Here is a 25674-nt window from a genome sequence, read left to right as displayed (position 1 = left end):
GTAATTGGAGGCTGATTGAAGAGGTAGACGGCCACTCTAGGCTGTTCATTTTTGTTTGTGGGATTAACTAAACATCGTGGCTTTGTTTGGACAGCCACTTTTCGCCAAAAATTTGCGTCGTTTTCCGTGATCACATTTTCCTATTATCTTTTTTTTTCACATATATCAAATCGTTACAGTAATTTTTCTACAAAAAAATCCTAAAAAATGCAATCCAAACACAATATAATCTTATATAGTTGTTGCAGGTGATTAGGAATGCGCTGTTCCGGGTTGCTGACCTATTTACTCTCGCCGTCATTAATTAAACAAATTCTGGCATTAAGTGTTCGTTCTCATTAGGTTTTGATTTTGGATTATTAATTTTTTTTGAAGTTTTCGTACAAATTTTTATCTTACAATTATATGCTTCTTTAATCACTAGAAGATTAAAAATTTGAAAGAGTTGTTTATTTGAATTTTTTTTAATTTGCAAAGTTCAGAACAAACGAAAATAATAAGAATACATTTATTTACTTCGTACAACCCAACCGAATGAGCAATTAACGGACAAAGAAGAAAAGGAAAAAGAAACACATGACGCGCCTCCGGTTGTTCGGTGCAACAAACACTAGAAGGATTTGATCACAAAAAACGGTGGTCCCCTTTTTTTTTTTTTTTGCCTTTGTTGTTAAATTCTCATTCACGCTACCAATTCCCCGACCACTCTCTCTCTCTCTCTCTCTCTCTCTGCGCTTTTCTCATTTTCCTGTCTTTCTCTCTCACACACTCCAAGGTGTTTCCTTTTTTTTTTTTTGGGGGTTAAATCTTTTTCCCCCATCCTTTCTCATCTCACAGTACACTCACTCCACTCTTCAGTCTCCCTTCCCTTCCATCTCCGTTAGTATTATATTTAATCCACAGTACAAACACTTTTTGGTTAAAGATTTGAAATCTCCGTTCATCCATTTGAGATCTCCTGCACCAACAACAGAAACTACCTCCTCGGCCTCCTCCTTGGCAGTCTCATTTCTCCTTTTGTTTTTTCTTTTTTCATTCCGTTGATCTCCAACTGCAGTAAGTCTTCACTCTCTCTCTCTTTTTTCCCCTCCTTATATTTTATCATCTGGGATGTGGCTGCTTTCATTAGTTTGTTGTAGTACTCAAAGGTGCATGTGGAAAATATATGACGAGTTCAATCCCATGCTTGAGATTTGACCTTTTGCTATTGCCTTCACATTTAGCTTAAAAACCGCGACTTTTCTGTCGGTGGGTTCGCACGATGTTTGCTGTTTCCTGATAAAGTTTGGTTTTTTCCTGAAGCTAGATCTGATCTTCATTCGTGGTTTTTGCTACCATTTGTTTATCAATCGCATTTTCTTGCTAATATATCTACTCATTTTACTGATGAATGACTGAATGTGTAAAGAAAAAGAAATAATTCACTAATTTGACTGATATTTCCCCGTAGAAATATATGTTCGGGTATTGCTGGTAGATTACAAATTTTAAAATATTAAAAAAAAAAACTTAACATTTATTTTTGGGAGCTTAGTTTCTGCTGATTCTTGCTTTGATAATGCATTATAGTATTACTTTTCTTCCTTCTCACTTCTCACTGGTCTCTGTTTGAGTTACTTTCATGCAGTGAAATTGTTTGGTAATGGTCTTTGTATATTGTACTTTAGTGCGATGGAGGTAAGGTTGGGGTTGCTGAATGCTTAGCTATTCTCCTGATTCCAGGTTTGTGTATTTTATCCATGTGCACGCTTATTTAAAGAGTCAAGTGAGAGGAGGATAATCTAGTGGTTTCCAAATCTAATCTTTATGAATTGTTCTTTTTCCTCCTTCCTTCCGTCAGGTTCTTGGGCATCTGATTTAACCCGGCTAAGATGGAGAAAGGGGTAGATGCCAATATCCTGCTTGATTACATTGAATTTCAGATTTTCCCAAGCCAGAACAGGTACAATTTGATCACTTTCTGATCGCTATATTTTATTGGAGGGCATTTTTGTCCTTGGATGAAAATGACCTTGTTCTAGAGCTTTTGTTATCAATGTTTGCTGGCTTATTGTTTTTGAAATTCATGATGATCTTATGCTAGTTAGGACTGTCAAGGTGATTTTTTTTATTTCAGAGTATTATTTATGAGTCTGGTGTAGAATATTTAGGACAAATAAATTGGTAGCATCAGATATTTATATTTTAAATTCAAAAGAGGCAAAGGGATGGGTTTATACCATCATTCATTGAAACCAAGCTTAGAAAATTATAGTTGTCTCTGGTGAAGCAAATGGAGGCTGCTAATAATGTCTGATAAGATTATAATATTTGTGCACGATAGACTGAACAGAAACCAAAACCAACTAGTGTAATGAATGGATCCATTAATTTGCAATACAAATCTTTTTCTGCCATTACTACTGAACAATTTCTTTTTTCCTTCATTCTCTAGTCTCTGGGCACTGATGCTTCTGGACATGGTATAACAGTTATCTTCAATACTTATTCCACTGCATAGTCAGAGAATTAAATGCTTGATGAATCTTCTACTAGGACTAATGAGCTATATAATGATGATATATTAACTTAGCTTTTGAAAAAAAACAAGGTTTTCTATAGAGTGAAATTCCTTGGCTCTGTTTTTTACTTGGATAAACTTTTACAGGTACGAGGCATGCGTATGCCGGGGGAAAAAAATAGAAACAGTAACATCTGCAATTCTTGAGCCACTGTTGCTGCATTCCGCTACTATCAAAGCATTGCATTCAGAAGGATTTGATGCCAAATATAAACTCATAGCACCTGAAGATCGTAATTCTTCCAGATGGTTCAGAAAGTCCACATTAATGAGGTTCATAACCGCTAGTATTTTGAGCTTCATTTCTGCTTTCTTAGGGAAAAACGAAGGATGTGCTCCTTTTCATTTACTATGACTTGTACATTGTCAGATTCTTGCAAGTTATTGGTTCATCAGAAGTAACATACGCAACTGATACTGTAAAAGATGAGATATCTCAGCTAGAGGAGGCCCGGAAATTTCACCTTTCATTGTATTCAAAGGTATTTTGTTTCCATCATTGAAACTAATCTCTGGAGCTTGTTTTCAGAACAATAATGTTTGTTCCTTTTCAGGGCCCTCAAAATCATCTTGAGACTGGGAATGCAGGTTAGTTTTGTTCATTACGTCTTTCTTTGCGGTTTTGAAAGCTCAATGGGTTGCTGTGTCCCAGACTGAATTGGATTTGGGTGTAGGGACTTTCAGGGTTTTATTTTACCATGGTCTTGTTTTCTGATGTTTAAAGCCCACCAATGACCAAACCTTGAGCCTTGCTTCTTATTACATAATTGAATATGCTAGTTTTATGCTATTGGAAATAACAATTACTTTCAGCTTAGCTTTGATGTCTACACCAATTGTTCACAAAGCAGTGGTAGGAGCTTGCCCTGAGGCAGCAGTTGCCTGGGCGCCTCGATGAGCTAGTGTAACATTTAGATGGGTTCTATTCAATCCTCTGGGTTGAATGCTTTGATATGGCTTTCCAATATTATGTCTTCAATGTTGATAATATGCTCTTCCTGCCTTATTGGTATCATGGTGGATGAGAAAGTGCTATTTGTATCTCCTGACCTCCTCTCACCCACAACTTCATCCTAATTCTACCAGACACTAAATAACAGTTCCTGTTTTTGACAGGCAATTCTTCCAACAACAATGCATCAATCCCGAAAGTAATGGTTCTCTTCCATTCACTGTGTTCTTTATTCAAGTTTTAATTGAGAAGCCTGAATATATTTTGTACATGGTAGCTGATCTAATCAATGGTGTCTCAACAGGCTGGAATTAGCTCTCCGTCATCAGATGATTCCAAGTACATTCTGTAACTTCTCAGTTTTCAATGAGAATATGTTTGGCTTCTAACATGTCTATTAACATGCATATTGTCAAACAGAAATGAATTGCTGCGAGCTATAGATATGAGACTTTCTGCCCTAAGAGGGGAATTAGCTACTGCATTTGCCCAATCAGCTAGGGCTACATGCTCCAATGAGGAGATGGATGACTTGGAAAAGTTCTCTCATCATTTTGGAGCCACAGACTTGAGGTATTTAAGCTTTTACTGATGCTGCTTAGTGATGTGATATTTGAGAATATGTATTAAGTACTCATCTTTATTCCAGGGATTCTTTGTGCAAACTCCTGGAGTTGAACGAAGAGAATAGTCGAGATGAGATTCCAAGTGACAGTCAGAGGCACAGAATCAATAATAAGCAGGAGAATAATAAGAACTGCAACCAACCACAGTCAGATACTCCTGTAAAGTATAGTGCTTCTCCAGCAAAAGCTGCACAGATTGAGAGAGAGAGCTCCTCTGAAAGTGGAGAATTGTCTTGCTCAGGTGATGAGGAGCAACCATCCGTTCAAAGAAGCTGGACTCTTATAAGACCTGCTTCACCTAGAAGATCTGCATCTCCAATGCGGAGGGTTCAAATTGGACGATCGGGATCCCGGAGATCCACTGCATTGACTATCAAAAGCCTCAATTATTTACCTAGAGAAAGGTTAAGCTGTCAAAAAGATGCAGCTACAGAGAGTAGCGATGAGGAAGCATCTGAGCAACCATCAAAAAGATCCGAGAGTAATGTAAATAGAATCAGTGTGCAAGATGCAATCAGTCTTTTTGAAAGCAAGCAAAGAGACCAAACAGTGGATATCCAGAAGACAAAGTCATTGTTAAATGTCAAGGTTGGTGCAAATAAATCTGTATTGAGAAGATGGAGTGCTGGTGCAGGTGAAAATTTTTCTGAAGATCCCCAAAGTACTAACTCAGATAATGCTGTTGCCTTACCGTCAGATGGTGTGGAAAACACCGGAATCGCAAATGAGTTGCCAGAAGAAAAAGCTGAGCATGATCTTCCTTCTGAGGATGATGCAGTTCGGCCTGCTGAAGTGGGTATTAAGCCAGACTCTCCTGAACGAGGATTGCCTGATGCAGCTTGCATTCAGGAGAATGCTGTCTGTAGTCAAACAGCAGAAATTAGTGAAAATTTAATGGACTCAGCTGAATGGAGTCGACAGAAGGAAGCAGAACTTAACCAGTTGCTAATGAAAATGATGGAAACTAAGCCGGTTAAATATCGAACTGGAGCACCTGCCAATAGAAAAAGCCAGAACTTGCCAAGCGAACAGAGAGGTGGTTTCTATGACCACTACAAGGAAAAGAGGAATGAGAAACTCCGAGGAGAAACTGCTGGAAAACGAGCAGAGAAGGAAAAACAATTTAGAGTTATGCAACAAATTCTTGATGAGAGGAAAGCCGAAATGGCATCTGCAAATGGGAGTGATGCTGGTAGAAAACATAATGTGAAGCCCCAGAAATCACAGAAGACGTCATCCCCAGCAAATCACAAGAAGGAAATATCAAAACCTTCTGTTGTTAAAAAAGCTTCACCAAAAGCATCTCCTTTGCCTGCTACACGGAAATCATGGCCAACTACAGCATCACCAAGACCTACAGGTGTCTCACCAGCTAAAACCCCTCCTGGGACAACTTCTGCTGGTACCACTACCCGTAGAAAATCACAACCAGCACCACCAGTTCCTCGATTGAGCCCAAAAGTAGAGAGATCACAACTCAAACCAAAGTCAGTTAAACCAAACCAGAATGACACTAACAAGGGTGTTAAAGATGCAAATGAAAAGCAGCAAGCTTTGAAAAAAATTACCAAGTCAGCAAAACCAAAACTTCAGTCTATGGATAGGGATGCTGCTTCCTCAGCAAAGCCTAGCTTCTATAACAAGGTGACCAAGAAAAGCAGTGTTGTGCCTATTGAATCAAAGCCTTTTCTCCGTAAGAATTCTGGGATAGGCTCTGGAGTTAGTCCGGTCTCGAGGGCTAAAGTACCTCCTCCGCCTGAGGACACGTTAATCGTTACAGGAGATGCTAATCAAGCTGAAGAGAATGAAATTGCTTCTAGCTCATCTGATCAGGTCATTGAACAACAGGAAGTGAACCTCGAGGTAAATAAAGATCATGCAGACATGGAATTCAACATTCAGGTAAACCAGGAGAAATATGAGGAAATGGAAACTCCTGTTGAGGTTGCTTTTACCGAACTTGATGGTTTTCAAAACCTGACTGATGCTGATGCTGCATTAAATGCTCAAGCTACTGAAGAATCAGATATCCCTCCTACAGCCTGGGTGGAAATAGAAGAGCATGAGGAACAACCGGCTCCATTCAGTGGCAATGTTTGCCAAATTCAATCACCATCCAGTGTTGCACCAGTTGGAATCCCCAGTCCACGTGTTCGTCACTCTCTGTCTCAGATGCTGCTGGAGGAGAGCAGTGAACCTGATGTTGTTGAATGGGGCAATGCCGAGAATCCTCCTGCCATGGTCTACCAAAGAGATGTCCCCAAGGGATTGAAGAGGCTTTTGAAATTTGCTCGAAAGAGTAAAACGGACACAAATTCAACTGGCTGCTCTAGTCCATCTGTCTTTTCTGAAGGAGAGGATGATACTGACGAATCTAAATTCGTTACTAAAAGAAGTTCTGACAATTTACTGAAGAAGGCAACGCTTCATGCAAAAAATTTGGGACTTCAAAACACCTCGTCACGGGACAAAAGCCTAGCTGCTCATGGGACACATGGTATTTTTATTCTTTTATTTTCTTTTTTTTTTTGAATGAGCTCATTCAACAATACTTCTTAGCTTTATTTTACTAATCTTTTGCGAAGCCGTGATATAAAGTCTGAATCTTTAAAAACTATAGGAACTCGGATATCAGACCAATTTTTCTTCATTTTCCAACTCCATTTGTTCCGTGCCACATATAGCTCCATACATGGCATGCATAATATAGTTTTACCTGCTATGGTTTCTGATGCTGTTAAATGGCAATGAAAAATCTTCCAGCTCGAGCAAATATAAGCAAAACCATTGGTCATAGATTGTCTGAGAAGTTGCAGGAGGGACATATTTCTGCTCCGGTGACTTCATCAAAAGGTTGGTTCCTGTCTTTCTGTTTTATTGTTCTTCCCTTTCTTTTACCACCTCTAGTTTCTAGGACTGTCTATGTATGTGATGGTGATGTCTCCCTTAATTCTCCTTAGATTCCAATTTGCTTGCTACTTTGTTTTTCAGCAACAAGGTCATTCTTCTCTCTTTCAGCATTCAAGGGTGGCAAACAGAACGAGGTGAAGTTTCTGTGACAAGTCTGGGCTCGTACTCAATGTTAAGGTCTTTTCCATGGTTCATGCCTGAATGTGGTGTATCTAGGAACACAACTGATGTTTCTCATCCCCTCGTGGTTGGAGGAACCATTTTTTGCCGCTTTTTAGGCTGTAAAGTACCCCGTAGCGTCATACTTGAAATTGTTTGACCAGCTGAGAATTGGATTTGTTGTATTCTACATATAAATTTAGGAGCTTTTCTAGATTTTGTACGATTAGAAACCTCAAAAAATTTGTAGTTTGCTGATTGAACTGAATGGAGTCCATATATCATCTGATGTAAAATCATGTTGCAATTATTTTTTTTCCCTCGACTCCTGTATCACAACTTAGGGTTTCTTTGATAATATAAAAAAGTGCTGAATCTGAATTTTTTCGGACAATCAGATGTTTTGATTATTTGATAAATGAAAATTCATTTGTTGAATTTATTAAGTAGTGCTGAATTTGTGTGTATTTTTTTTCAGCACAAGAATCCTAACTGAATGATTACTTTATCTTATCTAGCAAATCTACCCTTGTTTGTTAATTATGTTCAAAATTTTTATCTAATTAAACAATCTAATATTTTCTATCTAATGATTTTCTATTTCTCTTTTCTCCCTTTTGAATGACTTTCACATCTTCTGCATACTTCTCATATAATATATTTCATCTTTTATATTAATTTGATTTAAAAATAAATATTATCATTTTCATACCTAACATTTTTAGCTAATTAAATCATAGGTTCTATTTCTTTTTTAGATGAAAAGATATAATGGTAAAATTGTCAAATTTAATTTATTAAACATTTAGTTATAAATATTTATCAAACAGTATAAATAGATTTAACATTAAAATTCAGATATTCATACATTCTTTTCAGTGCTTAAAATTCAGCAAATTAATTGTTTCAGTATTCAGATTTCAGATTCAGTTTTATCAAACAGAATCATACACATTCATCGATATCGCTAACCCCTTCAAGTCACATTTTTCTCTCATCTGCATTGAATCGACTCCGAATTTCAGTGTAGATTTGCCATTGTATTGCCCTCGGGGAACCAATATTGCGGTCTACCAGGATTTAAGTAATCTTACCGTTTAAGAATCTTGACAATGAATATCAAGTTCATTGGCTTTAGTGGCAAAAATATACTTGCTCTTGTCCATGCTTCACTATTATTTACAGAATACAAGCTTCAAATTTACATGACTACACGCTCAGCAAGGTAGCCATAAAATCATAGGGCTATTGCCAGAGTTCGTAACTGCAGGTAAAGGAAGAAAGGTATGCACGAGGCACTGAAGAGATTTAGCACAATAGTGATCTCGTTCTGGAAATGAGAATTTAAAATACCACGTGGGATATACAGCCATTTGATTACAAAACCATTAGGAATTGATGGCCAAAACGTGAATTGCGGAATAGGGGCTGAATTTATTGATTTCTAAGTGCTTCCTCCTTTAGAAGTTGCAAACAAGGAAAAATTTTATTCGCATGTGACCCATAATAGCGCAAAAAAATTGCGGCAACTCGGTTAAGGGTGTCTGAAGCAGTAGAATCTTCAAAGGAAAGTTGGATGGATGCAAGTTTCAGCAACTCATTTCCAATGGCAATGTGATTAGGATCATAAAGCTTTTCCAAGATCTGCATGGGAAAAAAATTCTGAATCCTTCATCAGGCACCTTAAGTTTTAGATGGCTGAATAAGTATTGTGCTAAACCAAATTTGGCTGCAAAATAAACCTCAGACGGCCCAGATGTCATTAAATTGAAATACAGTTTCCTAGCATAACTCCCCATACAAATCGTTTTTTCTTTAGATGTTTTTGGTGAATGCCCATTTGGAATTCTGGAAACAATTTCCAAACTGTATCACATGCATCATCACCGTTGTTAAAAAAGTTTTCTCAGTTAAAAATGAAGTGGTAGTACGAATTTGACACACTACTCGGGCAACAGGGAGATGGTGAGAGTCTTTTTTGTTCAGGGGGGTATCAATTTTTCAGCGTGTAGGATCATGGCTTGGGTTGGCCTAGAGTTAGGCAGCAAATTCCTAGCCCACTAGCCTCACTAATATATGCTTCTCAGACTAATGCATGTCTATTGGCAAAGATAACTCTACAGCCCCAAATACCCACTTGGTCCCATCCGAACAAGGCATTACTGACAGTGACGATCAAATCTCAAGGACATAAAAGAACTCTAATGCATCCAGGAACGGCCACACTAAAACCCATTATCACAGAAAGACACTTGTAACAGATGTTTCTTGCTTGAACAAATTCATACCTTAATAGATTTTTGACAGTGGTCCAGTGCAGTTTGCAGCTTACCAACCAAACAAAATGCCTGTGCCAAAGAGTCTTCCATCTGAAAACATCAGCTCAGAATTGGTCAACTCATCAATCTTAGAAACTAATCAAGTTGAGATTTCAAATAACAATTCGCATTGCAATCCAATGATGACTTCATACACCAGGAGAACCTCTTTACTTTCGCCTGCCCAAAAAAGGGGCTAGGTGACAGACAACCTTTTCTGGTCGGGCTTGGTGGAGCTGATTATACGACTCACCTCTGCTAGTCTCTTGTTGAGAGGGTGAATTGTTCTTCTAAGAAGGTCAAGAGACCTCAATGCATCCTGAAGTGCATTAACAGGGACCTCACTGGAGGCAAATGCATCCTGCAAACTACAGAGGCATGTGAATAGATCCATTACATCATTGGATGAAATATATACAGTATACAAAAGCATCGTGTGCACTCTCAGGAGAACAAACATGCCAATTTACTTCTATGCAGCAGGTGAACATGTTTGTTCAATTTACTTCTATGCAGCAGGTGAACATGTGATTCTCCATATAGATGTGTACATGGGAGTAAAATACAAACATATTTTGTCATAGACCAATTTGCTGGACTCAGGAGGCCTGTATATAACTCAGAATTTTAATTCTGCTGCCACATTTTTATTCACGGTTGACATACCCTCTAAAACATATGTCAGCTTCATTGATTGCTGAATGTAAGGATTCCAAATCACGCTCAGTACCACAATTCAAACAACACCCAGGTTTAACAAGATGATTGTTTTCAAGCACATAGCGAGCAATTTTACTGATGCTATCAATTCTGCACTTGTCAACCTGCAGTATATCATGAAATCAATGGAATTGATATCACCAACAATAATCATCATAGTAACGCTCAATATATAGGTAGCGCTCAGAGATGCTGGATTTATGTACTAAACGGTAACTATCAAGGCTGCCAAATTGCATTGACTGGAGATTAGATCATGTCATCAACTTGTCTACATGTCCCAAACATAGAGCAGCAAACATGCTTCTAATAATCATAATTCAGATGCCTTGATGTCCGATTAAACTCGGCATTTTTAATCAATTAACTCCTGCAAATTTTATATTCTGGAAAAAATAATCAAATATACCCTAGTTGTTCTTTGAAAGGAAACACTCTTTTGAAGAGACTAAAACTTAAGAATACCTTAAGATTGGAATTAATCATTCCAGGAGGGCCAAGGAAGGAGTGTAACTTCTGGTTCTCATATTCCACAACATGGCTATCTAGGACTACCCCATAACAATTCATTTTGACACACCGATAAGAATTAAGAACAAGGTCAGATAGATTCAGTTGTGAGCAACCACTACACTTGCAACTAAATGAGTAATGATCCTCCAAAAATTGTTGGCGGTCCTTGCAGTCCAACTGCCCTACCTGATGAACAACAAAAAGAATGACAACATGCAATTGTAGCATCATGAAATGGCCCAAGCCAGATAATCAACAACTTGCATTAAGAGAGAACATCATGATATGAGGAGAAAGAGAACAGAGATACAACAAGAAGACTACTTCAAGTTGCAAATAAACCAGGCAACTCGAGGCATATGTCATGCTCATAATTTAGCTATGACTACTAACATATTTCTGGCAATAACCTTCACAATCATCATAGATTCAACAGTATAATATTACAAAAATTCTTAACCTAAAGAAGCAAAAAAGAGATCAAGCTCAGATCCTGTGGACTGAACCTGTGGACCATAAGACAGCTCAAGCTCAGATCCCCTTGCCAAGTATTCTGTAGCTCTCACATAAAGAGTGCGTGAAACAAAATATGCATGAATGTTTGGCTGGCAAGAATGGTTAAACATGCTCCCAGCTAAATAAACTGCCTGACCCACTTTCATCTGCGGAATAATGTCAGAGAAAAGTATTTGTCAGTCAATAATAAACATGACGCTCATTGCAGAGACATGATAAGGATAATCTAATGCTTTCTCAAGGAGAATTTTTTCAATGTACAACAAAATTTGCAAAATTTAAAAATTTATCATTTACAAAACCAGTAAGATTACTCTAAATGGCAATAGTGACTTAAATAAAGAATCTTCCTTGCCCAGACACTAACATCAAATTCAAGCTGTGATGAATGGAAAACCACTCCCAGAAACAGAATTCCAAGTTTACAATCCCGTGAAGTCAAAAAGGTAACTTGTGCACCAAGAAAGTCTAAGGGTGTAAAAGTGCCACGTGTAAACATTTAGAATGCAAAGATATTCTGCAAAAACTTCACCTGTTACATAAGGTGAAATCAAGACTCGCAAGAGAATCAGGAGAACTCACACATATTGACTTACATCACTAGCAAAAACTCACTCTTCATGAGGTACCAATACGCAACTTTCTCTTAGCTTAGGTTTCCATTTACTTTCTACTTGGAGCTGTCTGATTATATAAACTGCTATTTAGACGTAGCCAAGGCAATTTCTAAAAGACCACCGAGACATCAACATAGGCAAACATCAAGTCACAAAGAGAACTGCAGTATTTCAAGCAAGTAGGGACCAACTTAAAAAATTGGGAACTTTCAAACATTCCGAATGTAATCCACGAAATTTGTGTACAAGTTCAGAGTCAAAATTTGTACACAGATTCTAATTTCTAAGAACTGAGGAGTCTAGAATTTTGGTCCTTAACTACTTCTAACATCTCAGCAGAACTCCAAAACAGTTAAAAAAAAATGGAATATCTTATGCAAAATGAAAATGCACAATTCTCCTTATAGCAGAGCAACTCCAGCATACACATTATTTTCTTCTTGCAGTTCACTCCTTGGCCCCCATATCCAAGTGTTATAAGGATAAAAAGGGCAATGCGCACAGTGAACAAAGAAAGGACTACATATAGCTTATAATGTGGCCACATTATGCAACTCAATGACGCTGAAAAAGAAACACAATGGTTCAGAAACATTCTATTTCGATGATCTGTTTTCAATGTCAACATACTCATTGTCAAACAGGACAGGCTTAGTTTACAATACAGCAAACCATCTTAGTTGTTGAAGTTACTGTCTACTTAATTAGTATCAAATAAAAATAGTGCCCTTAAAAAGGAATAACAAGAATGTACTACAAACCTGCTTCATTGAAATTGTTGAAGCATCTGCAGCTGGGGAAAATTTTGGATGCTGTCTCAAAGAACCAATCGCATCAAAGGATGTCATCCGGACAATAGCCATGGAATTAGCCCTGATTTGAGATAGAAGTATAACAAGCTGCATTTGAGAAAGAATACATTAAACGAGAAACATCAGAAGAATCGAGAATCAACCATCTGAAAATCCAACTTTCCATCATCTCAAATGTTATGCACATCATCAAGTAACACTCAATATCAGAATTTACAAGTCAGAAAGAATCATACTTGAGCAATTGTCTCTCCACTAATAGCAAATTCGGAGCCATAAGAATGCTGAAGGCAGCGCATCAACACAATCGAATATACATGGAACTCCAATTTGCTTTCTGGAGGGAGTTGAGCATAGTTGTGACAAAGATCCTAAGTACATGTCAGCATCTGCCATATTAAGAAGCACATAGGATAGAATCTGAAACAGCAAATTAAAGCAAAAGAATGAGAAAATACCCAAAGTCCTCGGAGGCTGAGATTTAGGCTGGAAGGCCTTTGTTGCTCAATATACTTCGCCAGGACTCGACCAGCCAAAACTACTTCAGATGGCAACACCAAAGGCCAATGTAAACCTCCACATTCGTGGCCATGTTCAGTAAAGTTTTTACTGCATGAGCTTGAAAACTTGACTGAAACAACATCTGACATGTACTTTTGTAGATCATCTGAAAACTTATAAATGAAGGAACCATCAATTGCAGTGTCATACATCTTATCTCCACTGGCTTGTACTTGACAAAGCTGAGAACAGTACAATGGGATCAAACATGAGGGACACGGCAGTGAATCCATTGGTAATTCATTGAAGCAGAAATGACAATGGCTTTCGCGACAATGCTTCAATATAATCTGCACAACATACTGTTTATAAAGAAGTGGGTCCAAGCAGACACCAAACTACAATAACAAGGATTCAACACATTTCATGTCAAAACTTAGTTAATCTTCATATTATCACAAGGCAGATTTCTCAATAAAAAATTTTTAGTTCTAAAAGTTTCCATTTGAAACAATTTTCACCGGATGAAAAGTATGCCAAATTAGGAAGCAGTACAAAAAGAAAGAATATATATGCTAGCTTAAGGAGTTGAAGCACTCATCATTCTGGGAAAGAAGAACTTCAAATCATACCGCAGCATAAGGATCTTCTTCATGAACTAAGGATGCTTCTGGAATATCAGCCAGAGTAGTGAGTCCCCTTCCCTTAGTTGTTGTAGAGACACACTGAAGTTTTATTTGGCACGGCTCATCTGTCACATAAGACCTACATTATAAGAAGTGAAGGGAGAAGAGCAGTCTGTTACAACTAGTAAAGGAGTTAATTATTTATGGAACTAGTCTGTTACAGAAAAAATAAACATTTTAGTTCATGCATTCAAGTTTGAAAGTTAATATGCATAGTATAGAATGTTATGTCTGATAGTACACAGGTTCTTCACAAAATTAACCAAAGCCGATGAATTGGGGCACCATCGTGGTAGGGGACACAGAACGATTCAAAGAAACAAGACAATAGAAGCATTCACGAGATCAACTTTGCCCAAATGTGCTACTACACAAGCTTCCTTTTTCTAATGTCAAAGCACGCTCTATGAAGCCTTATTGCATTATTCAGCTTATTCAGACCCCAATAAAGACAAATCACAAAAGGCTAATAGTCAAGCTTGATGAACAAAAAAAAGAAAAAGTGAACCACTTATAAGATTGAGACTGTTTTCCTTGCCTCTTCAACACCTGAATCATTAAGAGAAAAGGACGACTTATCAACAGACTAAGAGCAACTTTATTTCCAACTTCAATTGGTGCAACCAGATGAACCCTAAATTGGACTGCAACAAACTTGTCCATGGAGAGCCAGATCAAAAAAGATCCGGTGAAAAATGAACTACATAATTTTAATATTGACCTCTATTTTCTGAATATCAAGAAACATTATAAAGGGAAATTTCTGTCACTTGACAGATGTAAGTTTTCCTTTGCACATACATGAAGAAAGAACAGCTAAGAATAGGTCCCTTTGCACATACATGAAGAAAGAACAGCTAAGAATAGGTCATCAGAGCACAAGCTTGATAGAAACAACTATATAGTGATACAGTCATACCAGGGATATCCAATCTGCACTCATCAGATGTCTGCAACGAACCAGATTTCTGCAATGAACTGGTCTTTTCCTTAGACCGGTCTAGTATCATCTTCATCTCATTTTCTATCTGTCTTTTTCCACTCAAAGAGAATTCCAGCTTCATGGAAATAGTCAAGTCTCGCAATGCATCTTCATGATTTCCCAAAGAAGCATTTGCTTTACCTCGCCTAAACCATGCCTGAAGTGGCACATACTCCAAAAATGTTAACAGTATATCACCAAAAAGAAAGTACTCATTTCCCCCAACAGACAAACACCCCCCACCCTCACCCTTTCGGGGGAGCAATAACAGTTTGTGATAGAAGCATTATCACCTTGATATATCCAGGAGAATTTGATAAAGCCCTGCTAGAATCTCGTAAGCACTCCACCAGAAGACCCATTTTCTGAAGACAGTAAATTCTGTTTAGTTTTCACACAACAATTACCTGAGATTTGGCATAGATAAGCATCTAATATATCCATCTTCTTGGGTAGGGGATCCTACTTCTTGTATACAACCGAAACTCAAAAAAATGTACATAAGCATATCCTATTCACTTTAATTTGGAAGCAGTTAACATTATATTGTGTCTCTAACTTCTCCTCTTACACAAAAAAAAATGAAAAGTGTCTTAAGCCTAATAAACAATTCAAATTATTTTTTCCAGATAAAAGCTAGCCTAGGAAATACAAATTACTCCTCTGAAGTTTTGTGGGTGGATGATATACAATCCAACCATATTTCTCCTGAACTAATAAGCAAACGAGATATAATGATTCAAGATATAAATAAACTCAAGTTTATTCATATAAGTGCCACAATAAAAGATAAATGCTGAACTCACATAGAATGCAAATGCACGATTAACATACAGCACCGAAACTAGATCCTTTCCCATTTCATCAACACCCGCTGGAGCAAACCGGAGTGCCTGGTAAATCAGAGCAAGAGAAAAAGGGACATTAAACTGCCTTTCAGTTTGACTTAGTACTAACTAACAATATAATGGACTTTTTCAATTTGAAAAAAAACGCTACATGAGATATGAAGTCAGTACAAGTGCATAGGATCCTGCTAAGAGAGGGAGGGGGTATTGGAAGCACAAATAGTACAAAAGTTTAAAACATAGATACTTGTGTGCTAGCTTGATATAAGGTGTGGGTCCAAAAGCAAATGCAGAGAAAGCAACAAAGTTTGCCAGCCCTGGTTATTTATTCAAATATTACATTTTTCATTGTAAACCAAAACATACGTGAAGAAATGGAAACAACGTCAAGACCTTGGAATAAAATTGCACGGCATCAGGAAAATCTCCTCTGGAAAAGCACTCATTGCCCTTAAGCTTTGATTCCAGAGCAACCTTCTTATCCTTGCTACATAGCCCGCTCTCTGAGTCTGTCAATTCACCAACAATCTGGAAAACAACTCAAAGGAAAAGGATTAAAAAAAATACATGCTTGTGGCAGATGTTTGAAACATTTAACCAAAAAAATGTATTAAAAAAGGAGGAAAAACATACACGGTGAAAAAGAGGCAGCGGATCAAAGAAGTCGAGAAGGGAAGAGGAAGTAGAAAGGAGGTCATCCGCAGTGCTTGCTAGGATTCTCCGCTTGAGGGTTTCTGGAACTAATGCTTTCAACTTCTCCATCCTCCTCAAAAGTGACCGACTGAGTGAGGGACTGAGGAAGAAGATGGACTAAAAAGTAAAGAGTACAAGAATGCACCAAAGGTTATTTTTGTAAGAAGACCTTTAATTTTGCTGCATTTATTCATTCTAAATAGGGCTGCAAACGAGTCGAGTCGAGTCGAGTTTTGAGTTAATTGAGCCGAGTTTCGATTAAATTTTATCAAACTCAAACTCGACGAGCTGGCAATTTTTGAGCTCGAGCTCGACTCGAATCAAGTCGAGCCAAGCTCGAGCTCGAAAAAAATAAAAAAAAATTATTTTATTTTTTAAAAAAATAAATAAAATAATATTTTTTTCTGAATAAATAATAAAATATTAAGGATATATACGTAATTTCACTATGAAAATAAAAAATATATATATATATAATATACGTAATTTTATTATTAAATAAAAATAAAAATAAAAAATATATATATATATATACTCAAACTTAATATTCTGAGCTCGAGTTCGAACTCGAGCTCGACTCGAGCTTGACTCGAGCCGCTTGCGAACCGCTCGATTCATTTGCAGCCCTAATTCTAAGACAACAGAGTAGGGAAACTTACCCATTGTCTATATTCACATCTTAAATCAAAAAAAAAAAGGAAAAAAAATTCAAAACACAAAACACCTAGCTTATCTTATTAAATGAATTTCTTATCTATTTATTTTTAAAATGATAATTATATGTCCCCTGTGAGAACCTGAAAATTTTTATATTTTCTAGACATTATTTTATTTCCTTGTCTACAATTTTATACTTTCCTTCAATATATTAACTTTATATGCATTTTTATAAGTGAATATAGTTTTTCAAATTATTTTCCTAGTATGAGTCGGTTCATGTTAAGTTTGAAATGTATTATAGACGTGGGACTCGCTAGCGTGGTAAGTGCGATAAAATTTTGGTAACCAGGTAATTTTTGTGTAAAAGGATATTATTTTACAAAGTACTAGGAGATAATTAGAGGTTAACTAAATAGATGAACCGTTGATAGACCAAAGGATGAGATTAAACTTAAGAAATGCCAAGTGTCATGATGCCATTGGATGTTCGACTTTTGATCAAGACTTTCTTACTTTACTAAAACCAAAATTTGACCAAAATTCCTTTCATTTTTCTTCATGCTTGGCCGGCCATTTGAGAGAAAAACCAAGAGAGGAAAGCTTCATTTCCAACTTCCAAAATTGGTTGAATCTTGAGTTTTGGCCAACAATTTTGCAAACCACTCCATACAAGCATTCACTAAGGTAGAGGAGAGGTGTTCGTGGAGTTAATTTGGGAGGAAGAATCCTAAGTTACCATTTTTCTTGAGGTTACAAGGTAAATTTGCTAAAAAATCCCTGTTTACATCTAAAATTAGGATATTTGTGGTTTAGGGTTACAATATTTGTGATTTTATGAGAAATATTGTGATTTGAGCTGATGATATAGAAATTTTCAATTTTTATGATGTAATTTCTGCTCACATGTAATGATTGAGGGTTGACCATATATTGCTAGTTTGCTATATGAAAGATTGAAGGATTATGGAGTAGATTAACTTGCCTAAAGAAATTTCCAACTTATGTACTTAAATTTCAGATTTAGGGTTTCGAATTTGGCCTTGAAGATGGTTGATGTTGGAGCTATTAATTGGCTTTATATTAAAGGTGTTATGGCCCTAAAAGAGTGTGTTTAATGACTTGTAATTTGCATGTGTAATTGAAATAAAATTGATGGCTGTTTGTCGGTGGAAAAAATAGAGATTTTAGAGGGACGTGCTGTTGAAATTTTTTCGCAAGAACCCTTGAGTAGTCTTGGAAAATCTACTATATCTTGATGTAGAAAAGTCAAAATTAAGTTCCATTTGTTGTGTTTGAAACTAGATTCAGAGCAGTTTCTACTGTCTAAATTTCATGATTTTCCTTAATTCTTATAAATATCTGTGATTTTTCAAAATTAACTAAAATTGCATACCTGTTCTGTCTTTTGCTGGATGAAACGACAACTTGAGACTCGAATATGACTGACTTGTGTTCTGAATCTTACTATAGTGTCTTCTGAAAAGTTGTAAATCTTTGAATCTATTTTTTAATGGTATAAATTTTATCAATTTTGGACTTAAGAAAGTTGAGAGATGATTTTTTAAATAGTATTGCGCAAAACTGAAAAATTCTGTTTTCATATAACTGGTCTTACTTTCATTTCCATTTCAATTTTGGAAACGGTAAACCATTATAAGTAGGTTTTGAGAATAGGTGAAGGGCTTTGAGATCGTTCATGTTCTTAGGACCAACTATTACCTTTTTACTCAAAAGTCACATTTTATCTCTTTACATTTGTAGTTCATTTGAATAGGCATATGACTCGTAGTCGAGTCTCACTTGTACATTCCGTTTACTAGGTTTTGGATGTGGAAACCTCAATTGTTTTATCTTGGTTATTTTTAGGGTTTCACGATGATCAAAACCCTACTTTGGGTGAAAACTTAAGAAGTTATCTTTGCTTGAACTGGTGAGTGTGCCACTCCCCTGAATTGTTGCTTAATTGGGTCATCTGTATTTGAAATCTATGACATAAATGACTATGAACTCTGTATATTCTAAATAAGACAAAAGTGTACTTTATCACACTTGTTTTCTGGCATGTGTGACTGTTTACTGTATAAACTGGAATCCGTTACTTGCACCTGTTATGAGCTTGAATCAGTTACCTGCGCCTGTTATAATGTCATTTGGAAGTGTATCCAATGACCTTCCTGTTAAACCTGAGTTTAACCTCATGGGGAGTTAATTGAATCGAGCCAGCAAGGGCTTGATCGAGAAAATTGACAATCCATGTGTGCCTATTCTTGAGGAATCTGTAGGTATTGGAGACTTTAGATTTTCGATATACTCGAATATTACCATTCCTGTTCCTGTTGAGGTGTTTGGATCCGGTAAGAGGTATGTTTGGTGAACGAAATTTGGTATTAAGTGGTGCTCTACTGAACTAGTTACTTTACTTGAAAGTTAACGGAGTGTCAACTACTATTTGATCAAGATATGGTATTGCAACGGGATTCTGGCTCTTGAGAGTCACCTGTATCCTTTCTATTTGAATCACTGTATTTAACTGCTTTACTTTATATCTGGTATGTGTATCTGACTGATTAAACGTGAAATGTCATGATTCTTAATTACTAGTATTTTGGTACCTCATTGAGCGTAAGCTCACCCCCTTTCCATTATTTTTGTTTTCCTTACAGAGGAAAACTGTGAATCATGATTTTTGGATGAAGGGGTCGAGCTAGTGTAAACGTTAAGCTCATTTGTAATAGAAAAATCTTATTTATATTTTGATCTAGTATCATACTTTGACTTGTAAAGTTCCAACGTGTGTTTAAAAGTGTTTATTCATGTCTCTCTCGTGTATTTGTTGGTGAATGTACGTTCGATAGGTGTATATGAACTTTACTTGTATTCGTTGGAGATTCGAATGAGTGTGGGATTTGATTGAGAAAAGAAAAATTTTTGGCGGGAAACTGTTCACTGAATCCGGCCAGTTCTTGGCAGGATAATTGGTCGGATTGGCAGGGAAAGTTGAAAAAAATTTGGTTTCGCTACTGCCTTGAATCTGACCGTGAATCCGGCCGGATATCTGGCCAACTTCTGGTCAGATTGTGACATGGACCATCGTTTCGTTTTCGATTCCGTCTTCCTTTTCATTGAAGTGTTTAATCGATGTCCCATTTTATCATATGATTTGGTAAGTTATACTTTGGCCTGGTGGTCTCCGATTGTTTGTTTTCTTTTGGTTTTTTTCGCGCATTATGCAGGGTTTGTGTAATTTATTTCTGTAGTCCCGGCGAGAATTGAACAGGCGATCCGCCGAACCCTTTGGTTCGCCTTAGGGGGAGGTGGGGCTGTCACATCTCCTCCACAACCAAGTCGATAAATTTTAGTTCCAATCAAGGTTTTCAACCACTTGTTACCCAGAGGCCAACGTGTGACGCGCAAATGGTTTTTGTTTTCTTGAAGTAATCAAGTGACATGCAAATGGCTTTCATTTTTTAGAAATAAAAGGATTAAATTCCATTTGTAGTTAAACAGATAACTCGATTCATATTTATTTTTGTCAATGAAAAGTAAGATCTGAACTAAATTATATTCATTTTTCTTCTAAAAATATGGAATCTAACCCAATCAATAATCATTTTTGCCATTAAAGATGTAGTATCTAACTTTTTTATATATACAAATGATTGCATTTGGATTACGTGGTAATTTTGATATAAAAAGTTGTCAAAAATTTAGGTTGGGACCAAAATTTGCTAACTTGAATTTATAAAGAGACATAAAATTAACATTTTTAAAGTAAACAATCCAAAAAACTTATTCGATAAAATGTGAGAGACGCTTTTGAACGATTTTTTCTTAATTAAATCGAGGACAAATGTCTACTAATAATTTAAAAAAAAAGACGATTTGTAGAACGGTTTTATTTATAAGAACATTTGAAGCTTTCATAGCTATATCTTTACTTTTCATTTCAACCCCATATTATTTTGCTCTATATGTGTGCAATTATTAAAAATAATTAATATTGATAAAGAGTAATTTAAAATAGTTAAAGGTTTCAAAGAAGCGATGATTTTTTATCAGGATAGTAGTAACAGTTAATTCAATAGTTACGATATCACAATAGAAAGGTAAATAGTTAATTTCTAAATCCATTTAACGTTTGGTTACAATTCATTTTGTATAGGTAATGTTTGTTTATGTACTCCTACAAAATGGAGTTTCAAACACAATGTGGAAAAAGGCTTAAGATAAGGAGAATTACCCACAAACAATGGAAAATTATCAATTTCATCCCTAAACTTTTTCACTTATGTCAATTTAGTTTCTAAATATTATTGTTTTAACCTAATTTACTTCTTTAAGTTTCACATCCAATTAAGTCCTTCTATGGCGGCGGCGGCACCATCACCTTCATCTCTTTGGGCAATGAAATCACCTGCCAACCAAGAATATTTAGGAACTTTAAACCCGTCTTCATAATTGGATTTCAAGTCCTTAAATAGAAAAGCATAATCATGAATCCTGATCCTAATTTAATTATAATACAAAAAATGTGACGAGAGGAATTCGAAGGATGATATCATGGATCAAATCCAGTTAAGGTGACGAGAGTTACAATTCATCAATCACTTTTCAGTCCCCCAAATCATTACTTGTAATTCTCAAAAGTCGAATTGAATTCCCCCGAAAGAAATGTGTCGAATTAAATTGATTGGATTTTGTTACAAATTGAGAATTTTTGGCAGATTATCACACTAAACGTGCATCTTTAATTGATTAATATAACTGTTTTGAGTTTTTTTTTTTTAAAAAAAAACTCTTCTCTCCTGTTCTTTCATGTTTTATTCCATGTCGTCTTATTAGCAGCAATGGGGCTGGAATTGGAAGCAAATGCCCTCATTTTGTTTCGGGTTGTTTTGTGCAGCCATGGGCTAGTGACTTATACGTCGTCCCACCAAAGCTCGGATTTATACGCTCCTCTCAGGAAGGGAAGGATTTTGAGGAAGGAAGATCTTGATATATCTTTAAGTTTTCTGGGCCTTGAGAATATCGTAATTGTTGGCTCTTCCTCGGGTTTTCCTGCTCGACTGCACCGATATTAACATGATATGAATCTAAGCCACTTCCAAAACTCCACAGGTCTTGCGCTGTGGCTAATTTGGCATTTCTTTGCAGGGCAGGACACGCCACATCAACATCATTGGATAGTATATGTTATGAAGTGGTTCGACTACAACTCCGGAGGACCTTTGAATATCCTATGATAGGAATAACATGAGGATGATCATCCAAGGATGAACATTTAATTCTCTTAGTGAAAATCCAACGCAAACATTTGTCAAAACTAGATGTGGATGAATCTCTCTTGACAGCTCCTAATTCTCCTCGTGGCATTATGGCTGCATAAACTATGAGGGGGGGGGGGGGGGGGTGATAAATGATAATCAAGGATGATGGGATCTTATTTATTGTTTTCTGTTTTCTAAACATCATTGGAACTATCTCCAAATTAAATGGGATTTTATTTGAACTATTGCCAAACTCACTCGCAGGTGAAATTTGAAGAAATCGCACAAATTTGGGGGTTCTTAACTCCCGACCTGTACTCTTTCAAGTCTCTCTTTGGTGGCCAACTCAGTTGGGCTTGGTTGGTTTAACATGTACTAGATTGTATCGAATGCTTAGAACACTTGAAAGCTGAGAACTCTGAAAGTTGTGAAGGCTATAACTGATGGTTTTGGCAAAGAAATGTGGCGTCGAGGACTGGTTGTTCTCACCCATGCTCAGCTTTCACCTCCTGATAGACTCAGTTACGAGGAATTCTTCTCCCGAAGATCAGAGGCTCTTCTAAAAGTTGTCCGCCTTGGAGCCAGGATAGAAAAACTAGATATTCAGGTGTGTTACTTTCTTTAGTATTCACCGCTGCTTAAAGGCTCCTTAAAGGTGAATTCACCAATAAAATGATAGCAGAGTGCAAGAGAGATAGGATCTTAGTGGCATTGTGAATGGAATTGAGGAAATTGTTTACAAGAAATCTGAGAAATTTTAACATTTTCTTGTGCATTATCTGAATCTATCTAACATTACTATAAAAGTCTTTGGCATCAAAATAGTACTGGTGCTGATTCCTGGGAGGATGATGAGTGTTTGTAGCTGGATTTTGTTCATCAGTTCATTTTTCTGTTATTGATGGCGTTGGGATAGGAAATGGGATAAGCTTAGGGAACTTGCAGAGAGGTTCAAAGTACACAACTCTAAAAGATATTTTATTAGTGAACTTACTGTTGGTTAGATGCAGCAGATAACAGGTTCAAATAAGGTAGTAGAAATTACTACTGGTTTTTGTTCATGAAATTGTTTTTCTCTAATCATGTATTCTGTTTTATAATCTATTTTACTACTCTAATACATATAAATGTGGTGTAAGATTCTATTACTTATACTTTTATTATATCGTTCTATTTGTTTCATCCCAAATTACATTACATTCTACTGTCATACATATTATTATTCTGCTAACATGCAGAAATCAAAGACCAACAAATTATTAGTGAAAATGCTCATATGGGAATAAACAACCACTTTATTAGAAGCCATCTCAGTTGTTTACTCTCTATTGTAAAGATGGTAGACTGGAAGTAATTTTAATCTTTTGTTCTATGCTATACGTATATTATTTTTCTTTTGTGTAAAAGAAAATACTCTATCTAAAAGATGGAGAAGTGTAATTGCTGACTAGGCTGTAAATGTTCATACATTTTATTATATGGTCCATTGAAGAAGGAATAAAAGTTAAACTATAAATCCTACATTTTCTTCTTCATCTTTACTTGAATTGTCTAAAATATTTGCAACTTATAATTTGGAGGAAATAGCCCTTGAAAATCCAATTTATTCAAATTCAGACATGGTATTGTCTAGCCAACGCATAAAAGAAAAACGCTTATTAGGGCGCAATCCAATTGATTTTAATTTATTTATATTTTCATTTTATTGTCCCTAGTCAATTATTGTCTTTATTTAAAGCTTAAATGTGCTAAAACAACATTATTTCACTTTTGGGCAAAATATTCTTCGGGCCACGGACGGGCTTTACTCTAAGACTGCATAAGCAATTTTAATTTTTCATCCAAAAGGCTTTGCTCCGGATGACGTGACCATACCCATTTACGTCTATTTGGTTCACGGATTGGACGAGATAGGATGACTCATTCTCGGATTATTAATCTTGAGTTGAGTCATCCCCAAAAAAATAATCCAGATTATCTAGTGTTTGATTGGTTTTGGGTTGGATATGATATATTAGGAAATAATCCTATCTTGTGTTTGGTTAAAATTTGGATGAAGTAGAATTACTATTTTAATGACCAAAGCACCCCTTAATTTTTAGATTCTTTTTTAATAAAATAATTTAAAACTTATAAAATATTAATAAAATAATTTAATATTTTTAATAAAAATAAAAATATTTATAACTTTTATTAAAATAGAGTGGTTTGAAACTGAAGAACTATAAAGTAAATCAAAGGTTTTGACATATAAAAATTCACACTCACTCGAACTTAGCTCATTCCGGCCCTAAATTTTGACCAAGTTTTTTAACATAAATTTGAAATCCAATTAAATAAAGGGCCGAGTTTTGACTAATTTAAGGTTAAATCAATTAAAACCTAACTCATTTAAGAGCTTTAAATGAGTCGAACTCAAGCTAATATAGAAATTTTTTTTTTGACTGAGTTTGAACTTATTGAATTCCTCGTTCACAAAATCCAATTGATAAGATTATGTAATTATATAAAATTTTGTTTAGAAAATAAGCTTAGTAAGGCTAATTTAGTCTAAGGGCAATACAGTCCTTCTATTACGATGTTAGTATGGCAAATTAACCAAAAAATTTAAATCAATTGATAGAGGTAAATCAAAATTTTTAAAATAATGAATAGGGGCAAATTAGTCAAAATTTTCTAATATAATTTGTAAGGGCTAATTAGTCCATTTATTATCATATTATCACGTGAGAATATGATTATATAATAGCCAATATGAATTTAAATCATTCACAAGCGCAAATTAGTCCAAATATTGTTATGTTGGTAGTAGGGGCAAGTTAGTCAAAAAACTTTAAAATTAATTAGTAGGGGCAAATTAATCCATTCATATTATATTATCGTGTGGAAGTGGGGTTATATAATTATAAGAGTATAAATTTGTATATTTTGTAAGGATTTAGAATTTTATCATCCTATATGCTAGTTATCCCAAGATGACTAATACCATCTCCTTTATAGCATTGTTTTATCCCATGAATAAGGGATTAATTTGGTTATATAGGATGTGGCATCCTATGTATAAAACTAGCAAAGAGTCCCACGCAACGCGTGGGAGTTGATACCTGTGTTGTGAATAAGTAGTTAGAGTAGCAATTAACAAATTTGAAATATTCAGTTAAAAAGAACATGTGACAAAGTAAAAAAGAACTGTCAATATGTAATACTCTAAATTTAGTCTTCTAAATATATAGAACTCATCATTCATAACAAGTGAGTGGTTTAATCGGTAAATTCACTGTGAAATAAAGCATGATTTTGTATAGAATAAAAAATATTGTTTTCTTAAAAATGA

At 35.8% G+C, this 25674-nt stretch overlaps 2 protein-coding genes across 9 annotated transcripts; one reads left to right on the top strand and one right to left on the bottom strand.

Annotated features, from left to right (window-relative positions):
• The first annotated feature begins 915 nt into the window (after positions 1-915).
• LOC113725240 (uncharacterized) lies at positions 916-7523 on the top strand. Of its 4 annotated transcripts, none has more exons than XM_027248283.2 (12): positions 916-1056; positions 1668-1722; positions 1841-1942; positions 2648-2833; positions 2931-3042; positions 3115-3148; positions 3677-3711; positions 3817-3851; positions 3933-4085; positions 4162-6635; positions 6902-6991; positions 7130-7523. In XM_027248283.2, the coding sequence occupies exons 3-12, from the start codon at positions 1872-1874 to the stop codon at positions 7195-7197; spliced, it is 3258 nt and encodes a 1085-aa protein (XP_027104084.1). In that variant the 5' UTR covers positions 916-1056; positions 1668-1722; positions 1841-1871; the 3' UTR covers positions 7198-7523. The 4 variants fall into 4 exon arrangements, with proteins under 4 accessions (XP_027104084.1, XP_027104085.1, XP_027104083.1 ...); XM_027248284.2 differs by having other exon boundaries at positions 926-1056; positions 1628-1722; positions 7157-7523; XM_027248282.2 differs by having other exon boundaries at positions 926-1056; positions 1628-1722.
• Positions 7524-8340: 817 nt separating this feature from the next.
• On the bottom strand, positions 8341-16579 carry LOC113725239 (uncharacterized). 5 transcript variants are annotated; one of them, XM_027248280.2, is made up of 15 exons: positions 16354-16579; positions 16114-16248; positions 15679-15765; positions 15166-15237; positions 14810-15029; positions 13837-13955; positions 13162-13554; positions 12940-13074; positions 12653-12790; positions 11265-11420; positions 10711-10944; positions 10192-10349; positions 9779-9893; positions 9496-9576; positions 8341-8851 (listed from the first exon to the last, which is right to left on the bottom strand). In XM_027248280.2, the coding sequence occupies exons 1-15, from the start codon at positions 16480-16482 to the stop codon at positions 8642-8644; spliced, it is 2382 nt and encodes a 793-aa protein (XP_027104081.1). In that variant the 5' UTR covers positions 16483-16579; the 3' UTR covers positions 8341-8641. The 5 variants fall into 5 exon arrangements, 4 of the variants coding, with proteins under 4 accessions (XP_027104081.1, XP_027104082.1, XP_071929800.1 ...); XM_027248281.2 differs by having other exon boundaries at positions 13162-13446; XM_072073699.1 differs by lacking the exon at positions 10711-10944.
• Between the last annotated feature and the right edge of the window lie 9095 nt (positions 16580-25674).

This window comes from Coffea arabica, chromosome 2c (genome assembly GCF_036785885.1).
Source record: "Coffea arabica cultivar ET-39 chromosome 2c, Coffea Arabica ET-39 HiFi, whole genome shotgun sequence".
In the NCBI taxonomy this organism is placed as follows: Eukaryota; Viridiplantae; Streptophyta; class Magnoliopsida; order Gentianales; family Rubiaceae; genus Coffea; species Coffea arabica.
Note: the sequence above shows the minus strand (reverse complement) of the source record. Positions and strands in the feature narration are given on the sequence as shown.

What these genes read in the sequence shown, in the direction of transcription:
- LOC113725239 (XM_027248280.2), bottom strand. Translation starts at nt 16,482, where the DNA reads ATGGAGAAGTTGAAAGCATTAGTTCCAGAAACCCTCAAGCGGAGAATC. An exon ending in AAGAAGATCCTTATGCTGCG is followed by an intron (nt 13,555 to 13,836) that starts GTATGATTTGAA and finishes TATGTTGTGCAG; the next exon opens with ATTATATTGAAGCATTGTCG. An exon ending in TCAGCCTCCGAGGACTTTGG is followed by an intron (nt 13,075 to 13,161) that starts GTATTTTCTCAT and finishes ACATGTACTTAG; the next exon opens with GATCTTTGTCACAACTATGC.
- LOC113725240 (XM_027248283.2), top strand. Translation starts at nt 1,872, where the DNA reads ATGGAGAAAGGGGTAGATGCCAATATCCTGCTTGATTACATTGAATTT. An exon ending in AGAAAGTCCACATTAATGAG is followed by an intron (nt 2,834 to 2,930) that starts GTTCATAACCGC and finishes GTACATTGTCAG; the next exon opens with ATTCTTGCAAGTTATTGGTT. An exon ending in CCGTCATCAGATGATTCCAA is followed by an intron (nt 3,852 to 3,932) that starts GTACATTCTGTA and finishes ATTGTCAAACAG; the next exon opens with AAATGAATTGCTGCGAGCTA.